The sequence below is a fragment of the Setaria viridis genome, chromosome 1 (genome assembly GCF_005286985.2).
Source record: "Setaria viridis chromosome 1, Setaria_viridis_v4.0, whole genome shotgun sequence".
NCBI lineage: Eukaryota > Viridiplantae > Streptophyta > Magnoliopsida > Poales > Poaceae > Setaria > Setaria viridis.
In genome coordinates, this window is record NC_048263.2 from 9,769,911 (window position 1) to 9,780,050 (window position 10,140).

At 45.4% G+C, this 10,140-nt stretch overlaps 2 protein-coding genes across 3 annotated transcripts; both read left to right on the forward strand.

Annotated features, from left to right (window-relative positions):
- Window positions 1-1,156: 1,156 nt before the first annotated feature.
- On the forward strand, window positions 1,157-5,427 carry LOC117853739 (protein trichome birefringence-like 12). The gene is made up of 5 exons (XM_034736030.2): window positions 1,157-1,242; window positions 2,621-3,223; window positions 4,352-4,492; window positions 4,605-4,857; window positions 4,969-5,427. The coding sequence occupies exons 1-5, from the start codon at window positions 1,157-1,159 to the stop codon at window positions 5,254-5,256; spliced, it is 1,371 nt and encodes a 456-aa protein (XP_034591921.1). The 3' UTR covers window positions 5,257-5,427.
- Window positions 5,428-6,037: 610 nt separating this feature from the next.
- LOC117847185 (autophagy protein 5) lies at window positions 6,038-9,734 on the forward strand. 2 transcript variants are annotated; one of them, XR_004638577.2, is made up of 8 exons: window positions 6,038-6,352; window positions 7,314-7,438; window positions 7,584-7,650; window positions 8,264-8,353; window positions 8,437-8,524; window positions 8,620-8,757; window positions 8,968-9,095; window positions 9,202-9,342. XR_004638577.2 is itself a non-coding variant. In XM_034728381.2 (8 exons), the coding sequence occupies exons 1-8, from the start codon at window positions 6,218-6,220 to the stop codon at window positions 9,516-9,518; spliced, it is 1,092 nt and encodes a 363-aa protein (XP_034584272.1). In that variant the 5' UTR covers window positions 6,046-6,217; the 3' UTR covers window positions 9,519-9,734. The 2 variants fall into 2 exon arrangements, 1 of the variants encoding a protein (XP_034584272.1); XM_034728381.2 differs by having other exon boundaries at window positions 6,046-6,352; window positions 8,964-9,095; window positions 9,202-9,734.
- Window positions 9,735-10,140: the final 406 nt, after the last annotated feature.

The following is a 10,140-nucleotide window of genomic DNA, read 5'->3' on the forward strand; positions in this document are numbered from 1 at the left end:
CCAGAACGATTAAGCTAGCTGAACCAATCAACGACACGCTGCATATGCTAACACGCCGCTACTCCCTCCATTCCAAATTATAAGGTTGGAGAGTGAAATCATTTTATGTTTGACCAAAATTATAGAGATGATCACAAAAATTTATGTCACCGAATAGATATACTATGAAAATATATTTAATGAAGAAACTGATGGTACTTATGTGGTCTCATGAATGTTAGTACGTTAGGGTATAAATTTGGTCAAACTTGAGATGATTTAACTTTCCAAAAAAGTTGGAATGACTTGTAATTTGGAAACGGAGGAAAACTGAATCAAATCCGAGTGAAGTGATTGAATTCTGTTTTTGAATTTGTTTAGTCTATGTTCATTATTGTTAAATCAGTGTTTGGTTTTGTTTTGGCTTGGTTTGCAGATAGATACACCGGCAACGTTGCCTTCATCCAGCTAGCCATTGACGATCAGCCAGCCACTCACCTACACTGCGCTAGCGGCTTTGACTTGACTCAACGCCGCAATTAATCTAAGGCATTGCCTGCCGTTGACTGAACTCGTACTAATCCAAGGCTCTTGCAAGGTCCTTCCATTCCATGCATGGACTACACGTACTGAAATTGAATGCAACGCGGTTGCATATAGCAAATGGCTTGACACGCAATTAACTAATTAGCCTTATAATTGTTACACGAGAAAGAAAAAACACTCGTTTTTGGACCAAAAAATTCAAGCATGCACACACCCGTACGCACCAAATGGACGGATTCAAAGTTGGGGAGACAATAGGCACGAGCGACCTTTTGGAGACAGACTCGTTCGTCCAAGTTCATCATAGTCACAGCTAACGTCATCATGCATCACCAATCCATAGCCCACTAGGCCCAGATTCTGCAGCCCACAAGGTCATGCGGTTCCGTCCTATTTTCCTTTTAATTTTCTTGTGTCGGTTCCGCACCTCGTCGCACGGACTCGAATCCGACTCCGGGTCGGTGTGGGCTTCGGCTGGTTAGGCCTGGCCCATTTCGATCTCGTCTAGGCCGTGACCAAAGCCGCCGCCGCCGATAGCCGCCCGCCCGCAGCTATTCCTCGTGTACAGCTGATAGCTCCGTCTGTTTCGATCGAGCTCAAGGTCAGTCTTCGGTTCGTTCGATCGCGGTTGATGGAGCTGCGCGCCGACCGTGAGCTTGAGGCCAGCGCGTCTGACGGGGCTGACGATCTGAACAAGACCACTGCCCAGCCTGCCGGGTTGGAGGAGGAAGTGGAAGTCACAGACGACGACGAGTAGTAGTACTACTAGGGCAGGTCTTCAAGTGTCTGCACATTGCAATAGTCATCCTTGTGTTACCATTTAGTATCTTATTTGCTAAGAATCACTGGGTTACAATTGATACTCACTGGAACAGCATAGTCTCAGTAGAGATTTCCAGTCTTGCACATCTCACCGGAATCAGTACCTTTTGCCATAGCCAGTTCTGCTTGTGCACACTGCTGTCCAATTGTAATATATTGGAATATGTAATTCTCCGTTCGTGCTAATCGATTTGGCCTTACCTTGTACTAAGCCGTTAAGTGATTTGATGTTTTCCTGACCCATTTAGTATGTAATAACCCCCTCTAACATGTATGTGCTCAGGAGGGTGAGTTAGCAAACATATTTTAAGTTTTTTTTTATTTCTTTGAGTGCTCCCTCCATCCTGAATAATTTCTTTGAATATACTATAAGTCGATCTACCTGATGAATTTGGATGTCATAATGAACAAACTGAACCTTTTATTGTCTGACAGACCATCAAAATATAAGTGTCGGAGTACTGCATATTTTGCTGAAAATTTTTTTAAGGTCATCAGCGATTATCACTTATCAGTTCTGCAATGGGCTGCTCCGTGGATCACCAATTAATAGCCCCGGCAGCCCACAAGGTTATGTGGCCCAGCAGCGGCCTTGATCCTCCTCCCCTGTCACCTCCTCAGGCGACCTCGAACGATTCAGCTCACTCACGTTGCTGAATGCCTGAATCCCCGGAACCGGGTTCGTCTTCTGTCTCCTTTTCGATTTCGTTGCATACTCTGTTTTTTTTACATTCTCCCTCCCTATGACCTGATGTCCCACCTGCTAACTTCAGTAAATATCGAAAAGGCCCGGGGAACGTTACGTGATGCATAAATCACTGCATGGCGCGCGCCTGTAAGACTTTAATCCCAGTTGATTTTACCGACTAGGAGTAAAGGGTACGTCCCGCGCTTGGCGTAGCAGACCCTTCAGTCTCAGGATAGCTTTACTCCTGATTGAAGCACCCGGGACTAAAGACCTCCTTTTTGGCGGTGTTTGGTTCCCTTTGCTTATTTTTAGCACGTGAATAGATTCGTCTCGTCGTTTAGCCTCCACTTATGTAATGGGTTTTGTAAATAATCTACGTTTAATACTCCTAATTAGTATCTAAACATTCGATGTGACGGGTGCTAAAAATAAGCAAATGTAATCAAACAGGACCTTTGTCTCAATTGATTTATCCCGGATGGATTTTTGGGAGATATGCACCCTACCAATTGAGACTAAATACGAGTTCTAGTGTACTTCTCATTATATTCCTATATTCTCAATTTCCTTTATATCATATTGTAGCATTGACGACAAGAAGAACATGAGGAGGAAGAGGGCGGCGGCGGTGTCCCTTTCCGCTGCGTCGTCGCCGGAGGCGAGCGCAATGCGGCGCCTCCGCTTCTGCCTCCCTTTTCTCCTCCTCCTCGTGACCGTCACCATTCGCGCCCTCCTCTCCCGGTTCGCGCGGCGCGTGTCCCCGCCTGAGCCGCTCCCCTGCGGCGCCGCGCCCACCGACGCCACCGCCGGCCGCTGGGTGCCCACCCCGCACCCAGTGCCGCCGCCGCTCTACGCCGCGTCCTGCCCATTCCACCGCAACTCCTACAACTGCCTCCGCAACGGCCGCCCGCCGCTTGCGGCGCTCTCCTGGGCGCCCACGCGCTGCGGCGGTGCCGTCGTCCCGAGGATCGACGCCGCGGGCTTCCTCGCCGCAGCCAGGGGACGCCGGGTCGGGCTCGTGGGGGACTCGCTGTCCGAGAACCTCGCCGTCGCGCTGCTCTGCGCGCTCCGCTCCGCCGACCCCAGCGCACGCAGGTGGAAGCGGCGTGGCGCGTGGCGCGGCGGTTACTTCCCAAGGGAGGACGTCACCGTCGCGTTCCACCGCGCCGTCTTACTCGCCAAATACACGTGCGTGAGTGCTCTCTGTCTCTGGTCCTCTGCTGCTCGATACTGTTGCTTTCAGAGCATAGTATGTTCATGAATACTTGCATTGCACTGTTATCGTTGCAGATCAAGAATTTAAAATATCTACATTGCAGCAATAGTTGTATTTATATGCATTGATCGGTAGTGATATTTGAGGGATGAAACTGTTTTTTTGGAGCAAACAGAGCTTGCTTGGCTTGTCAATGAACTGAAGAGTTCTGACAATTGCAAGACTGCAATGTAGTGCTGTCACATGTGGGCGCAATGCTCAGAGTTGGGATATTCTGAACAAGAATCTGGATCAGTTGCAAGAGGGTGTTTGGATCCTTAGCTAAAGTTTAGTCTATGTCACATCGAATCTTCGGAGGCTAATTAGGAGGACTAAACATGAGTTAATTATAAAACTAATTACATAGATGGAGGCTAATTCGCGAGACGAATCTATTAAGCCTAATTAATTCATGATTAGCACATGTTTACTGTAGCATCATATTGTCAAATCATGGACTAATTAGGCTTAATAGATTCGGCTCACAAATTAGCCTCCATCTGTGCAATTGGTTTTGTAATTAGTCTATATTTAATACTCCTAATTAGTATCTAAGCATTCGATGTGATAGGGACTAAACTTTAGTCCTGGAAATCAAACGGGGCCAAAAGCCGGGAAGATCTTTTCTTGGTTTTAGGATATTTTGCGTATGGGACTGAATTCCCAGCAAAATATTGTTCTGTGCTGCATGGTTGGTTTCCGCAGAGATGTCAGCAGTATCCTTTTGCTGCTTGCTGAACTGTGAATAGTTGCACTGTTGCTTTCCTGTTCGTTCTACATCGCGATGTATGGAAATCGAGTTGTTTGAGTGCACTTGTGTAAAGAAGATACCTTTGTCAATTGCATGCTTGGATGACTAAATCAGGATTAGACATACTGCATACAAGGAGGCAGGGATATCAGTTATCTTCAAGATAAAAGTTCATATTTGCTAAATCTGTGGCACTCGGACATTTTTATTGCTCGCGCCTGTGTTTATTTTAGAAGAGCAGCATTGTACTTTTGTATATGATAAACTCATGAAGCTCACTCACATGGTGATGATAACTAATGATACAAAGGTGGCAGCCTGTGGAGAGTCCGGAAGAAGTTGAGAAGGATGGAAGAAAAGGAATTTACAGAGTGGATGTTGACATTCCGGCTGATGAGTGGATAAATGTCACCAAGTTCTACGACGTGCTAATTGTCAACACCGGACACTGGTGAGTTTATCGCTCCCAAAACTTGAAGCTTTTTCCTTTTGTGTACTGGTAATAAAGTGAACATTAGTCGCATTCAGCGTAATTCTTGGAACATTTCTCTGATCCATATCAGGTGGGGCACATACAAGTTCCCGAAAGAGACGCCCCTCCTCTTCTACAGAGGAGGAGAGCCGATCGAGCCTCCCCTCAGCATACATGACGGGATGAAAGTAGTGATCAAGAGCATGGCCTCCTACATCGACAGGGAGATGCCAAGTAGCAGGACGCTGAAGCTGTGGCGGTCGCAGTCGCCCAGGCACTTCGACGGAGGCGAGTGGGATCACAACGGGAGCTGCGTGACCGGCAGGCTCCTCGAGGAAGACGAGGTAGCAGTACCATCCATTCTGAATCTCAATTCGGAGTATTTGCATTTGAAGATTCAGAAGAATTTCGCGTGCTGATTGATTTCATTCGAAATTGTTGGCGCGCGCGTGCAGCTGGAGTCTTGGTTCGATCCCCGGCACGGTGGAGTGAACAAGGACGCGAGGACGGTGAACATGGCGATCCAGGAAGCCCTAGCGGGATCGGAGTTCCGGCTGGTGAACCTGACGTTCATGAGCGAGTTCAGAGCTGATGGCCATCCGGCGACGTGGCTGGGGAAGAAGGACGCCGTGGCCGTGTACGGGCAGGACTGCATGCACTGGTGCGTGCCCGGCGTGCCGGACACCTGGGTCGACATCTTGGCCGCACAGATCCTGCATTTTTTCAAGCATGGCAAAGGCTGAATTGCCAGATTTTGTAGATAGATGGATGGAACTTTGAGGGTATTTGGTTCCCTTTGCTTATTTTTAATACGTGTTACATCGAATATTTATATTCTAATTAGGAGTATTAAACATAGATTATTTACAAAACTCATTACATAAGTGGAGGCTAAACGGCGATATAAATCTATTTAGACTAATTACTAACACATTATCAAATCATGGACTAATTAGTCTTAATAGATTCGTCTCGCCGTTTATCCTCCACTTATGTAATGGGTTTTGTAAATAGTCTACATTTAATACTCCTAATTAGTGTCTAAATATTTGATGTGACGAGTGATAAAAATAAGCAAATGTAACCAAACGAGCTATCTGTTTCGCCTAGCGTAGTACATAGGTGATGACTGTGATCACACAAGCCATCGCGTAGAGAATCGAAAGAGATTGGGTTTGGGGAGAGAGAAGGAAAGAAGAAAATATTTTAAACTCGGCATTGCACAAAACAACACCGAATTTGAAACTGAAACTATTCATGTCAATGAGATAAATTCTCGTTTTAAATATCTCTCTCTTTTTCCAAGGAAAAAAACTGTCGCTCAACTGTTCACCGTTGATTTTCTCTTCCTCGCAAAAAAAAATAATTGTTGATTTTCTCCATAGACAGACAGAAACCTTGCACAGGGAGATATGAAACGCGAGGAATTTGAATGAATTTCATGAGAAACAGAGATTCGATTTTAGCGTGGTGGCGTGTTCGTCTCCGGAAAAGGACTCGTCGGTCGGCCCCTACCGAACCCAACCCAACTCCAACTCGACCGACCCTGTGCTCGTGCTCGTGGCTTGCTTCCTCTTCTCCGCCGCCATCTCCCTCCCTTCCCCTCTCGCGTGCGCTACGCGACGCCGGCGAAGCGAAGCGGATTGGTCCAGCGAGCCCTGGGGACAGGCCCCGCGCCACGAGATCTGCCCGCCGGCGGCGGCAATGGCCGCCGCGCACGAGGAGGCCGCGGCGTGGTCGGAGGAGGCGGCGCGGCGGGTCTGGGGCGGCGCCGTGCCACTCCAGGTCCACCTCCACGACGCCGACGTCACCGCGCTCCCCCCGCCGCCACCCTTCCTGGTATACCCCCCCCCCCCCCCCCCCCCCCCCCTCCCTCTCTCTCCGCTCTCTCTTCAAAAGTTATCCGCTGCTGCTGCTGCTTTCTAGTCGCTTCGGCCTCCGCTCGTTACTAACAACTCCATCCCAACTGGCGCCGCCGTCCAAATTGCGGCGGCTTGTGTCGAGTAATTGTTGTCTGTACCACGCGATTCTCGAATTGCTTGGCGTGGTTGTGAAGATCAGAACTGCTGAATTTCTAGGGCAGTACAGTACCGCTGTACCAGTGAAGGGTGGTAATTGTCAGATTAGAATTCAGAAGATGCTGTTTTAGGATTTGCCAATGTTTTGACGCTTGTACAAGATTCGGATGAAGTTTAGGCCTGGTAATAAAATCTTCACCTTCTCACCCACAACTGCAAGAATGCAAGCCAAACAAAACCTCAAATCAGGCTTTACTTTGTAGGGTATGTCTACGGTAGTATGCTTAGTTTAATGTCACTGGATCATCATGGCTCGTGAGTCAAACTAATTCCATTTGTCTAAGGAGTTAAAAGTTCAGTGCTACAACTCTGCAAATTTTTATGCAGTGGCCTGTGATAAGTCTGGCATACAGGCTGTTCATTGCTGTTACAATACAAGAGAATTCCTTGTGTCTGCCTTTAAAATCTATTACATCTTGGTTTCCAGTCTGATAATCAAGCATGGGTGCTACTTCTTTGTTTGTTTTGTTGGTGTCTTATGTGCAAAACAACAGTCATTTCATGATGATCATCATTTACCCCTTCCTACCATAAAATGCAACAAAATGCCTACCATAAAATGCAGCAAAATGCAACCTACTATTTACCTTTTTGTTTCTGTTGAAAGGTTCATCTTTCCCTTTATGCGAGTGTTCCTCATGTTAACAAGTGCACAGAGTTTTGGCACACCTTTCTAGTGCTTCCTTACCTTATCAGTTTCATTTATGGATTGTCTTGAGCAGACTTTGGGGCCAAGAATTGGGTATTTGCCCCTCTTGATACCTGTTATAAAGGCTCATTTCAGCAACGCTCTCCCACCTGGTGTTGACACTGTTTGGTTTGAATATAAAGGGCTGCCATTAAAATGGTAACATATGCTACCTTCTCTATATGTTTGTGTTAGTAATTTGCCTGTAAGATAAATAATGAAAGTTGAAAGCACATGCTATTGTTCAACACTCCTCAAATTGCTAACTGCCTTTCCTGATCTTTTTCTTTTTTGGCACTCTTAGGTATGTACCAATTGGAGTTCTTTTCGACCTTCTATGTGCAGATCCAGAAAGGCCATGGAATCTAATAGTAAGGCTGGATTTTTCACTTTTACTTTTCTCGACGATTTTGATATTACTTACCTGAATGTTTGTGATATGTTTTTTCCCTGTGATTTATGGTTTTGTTAAATGCAATGGTGGATCTTATAAACCATTTAGATTGTGTTTTATATTCTTGTTAGCTTAAATTATTACCATGCATTTTATACCAACTCGACGCCTTTTGAAGTTTTATCTGTTTTGTCTTAGTTTTGGACCATATTCTCAGAGCTCAGCTTTGCCAACTAGATCAATATGAAATAATGAAAACTTTCTTTACTGCAAGTCTGCAACACTTTGCATAGCGTGCTATATAGCAGTCGTACAGGCATCAATGTTTCAAAGGGTGCTCATTGCTCACTTAGTATACTGTAGACTAGGTAAAAAGAGCAGCATTGGGTGTTTGTGAAACTTTATGTTAACTGGGGTAGTATGGCCAAAAAACTAATTCAGGCTTAAGAATTTTTTTATATATGTCACAGTTTTCAGTTGGTGTCTGAAGTCATGAAAAATCTTTTGCATTAGTCTGCTGTTTGGGCTCCTGTGTGGCCTTTCCTCTTGTTCAGTTCTTTTGTCCGCTAAACTTATGTATCATAATGTAGGTTCATTTTAGGGGATATCCCTCAGAAATTTTGTCACCATGCGAGGGTGAAGATAGTGTGAAGTGGAGCTACATGAATTCTCTGAAAGAGGTTTGTTTTGAGAACCAAAATTATCATCACTTTCTTCCCACCTCAAAGCAATCTATTGTAATTCTTTCTCTTTTCTTTTGCAGGCCACCTTCATCATTACTGGGAACAGTAAGAGTGTGATGAATATGTCCCAGGCTGATCAAGTTGCTCTGTGGCAATCTGTAACGAAAGGTACTCTCCGGAAACAACATTTCAGTCTGCCTGGTCAAATGCTCAGAATACTTTCAGCGCCACATTTTCACCACTTTTGTGTTATTTGTTATTAGGTAACTTAGATGGGTATAAGAATATCTCCACCAGGCTTAAGCTTGGACCATTTGAGGAGGATGGCTTAGTACAAACAGCCTCTACAGAGCGTCAACAAAGTTCTGATGAGCCAGAATCTCCTGGACCTGGCAGACCATGTATGCTCTTTTGCTCTGGACTTTCTACTGTAATTCGTGGTTGAAAATTCTAAATTCTCATGGTGACCAGGAATTGATATGATAATCCATGCTTATGAAATTTTCATTGCTATAACTTAAATTCCAAGTCACATAGCAATTAACTGATGCCATGCTAAGATATACCCATATACCCTGGTTGTTCTGATTAATTAATCTATGGTTAGGCAGGGTCCCTGTTCGATTCTATGTGCGTGGTGTTCAAGAAGACCTTGAGGATATAGAAGATGCAATGCCTGTTAGTGACTGGGAAAGTGTGTCCTACATAAATCGACCATTTGAGATTCGGAAGGTCGAAGGTATGTAGCACCACAGTGAACATGCATGCTACATTCCACAATGTTCTATTTTACAGCCATAGTAGTTGTTTTCCTTAACATGTAGTTCTTCCACTGTATGGCACAGGCAGAAGCTACATTACCCTGGGGCATGCATTACAAACATTGCTTCCTGAGTTCTTCAGCTCAGACCCCCAAAATGCAGAGGAACTGGGCTCAGCTGGTGGTGGTTCAGATACCACAAACTCTTCAAGAAGTTCTCAGGAGGCAGAACCAGCTTCCGCAAGTCTGCGAGAGGCGACCAAGCAAGCTAAAGTGAAGCTAGTAAGGGTACAGGGCATCGAACTGGACATGGACATCCCGTTCCTTTGGGTCGCCAACAACTTGAAGAACCCTGAATACTACCTCCATATCTGTGTATACGTCAGTACCAGAAAACAATAGCTCAAAAGGAGTAGATGATAAATGTTAGATACGGCACGTAGGATTGCGTTCACGACATCGTTGGCTTTGTTCTTTGGTTAGGCGTTAGACACTGTTATTCTTTGTACAGATGCTGAAATGGTAACCTCTTTGGTGTTGATGCGCGATGATGTAAGGATGGAAATTGGATGTGGATGATGATGAACGTTAACAAACCTGCCCGGAGCAGTTTTTCTCTCTTTTTTGTGCTTGTGAATTTTCTAGAGAAATATGCAGTGCATTAAAAAATCACTTTCAGGACTTTGCCTTCTCATAATTGCATGGGCAAGCTGAACTTGAGTAACATTTATCCGTGATCATCAGCTGATGCCCTCCAGCTTTAATTGTGTTGATCGCTGGTGTCAGCGCCACCGTTCCCATCCCTACTGGCTGCTGGCCTGGCCTCAAGTTTCCTCATCTTGGTCTTGGCATTCAATTCAGACAAACCTTCCAGGAGCAGAATTTTTTGTGTGTGAAATTGTTACCAGGAACAATAAAAAGAAACTAAATGGGTCACGACGTCTTCATGCTGTTTGGAAGGAACAAGATTCACCTCGACAGACGCAGAATTAATCGCGACCCCAAATCAAGGAAAACACCAGAG

What these genes read in the sequence shown, in the direction of transcription:
- LOC117847185 (XM_034728381.2), top strand. Translation starts at nt 6,218, where the DNA reads ATGGCCGCCGCGCACGAGGAGGCCGCGGCGTGGTCGGAGGAGGCGGCG. An exon ending in AAAGGCCATGGAATCTAATA is followed by an intron (nt 7,651 to 8,263) that starts GTAAGGCTGGAT and finishes ATCATAATGTAG; the next exon opens with GTTCATTTTAGGGGATATCC. An exon ending in ACATGAATTCTCTGAAAGAG is followed by an intron (nt 8,354 to 8,436) that starts GTTTGTTTTGAG and finishes TTTCTTTTGCAG; the next exon opens with GCCACCTTCATCATTACTGG.
- LOC117853739 (XM_034736030.2), top strand. Translation starts at nt 1,157, where the DNA reads ATGGAGCTGCGCGCCGACCGTGAGCTTGAGGCCAGCGCGTCTGACGGG. An exon ending in GTCTTACTCGCCAAATACAC is followed by an intron (nt 3,224 to 4,351) that starts GTGCGTGAGTGC and finishes AATGATACAAAG; the next exon opens with GTGGCAGCCTGTGGAGAGTC. An exon ending in GGCTCCTCGAGGAAGACGAG is followed by an intron (nt 4,858 to 4,968) that starts GTAGCAGTACCA and finishes GCGCGCGTGCAG; the next exon opens with CTGGAGTCTTGGTTCGATCC.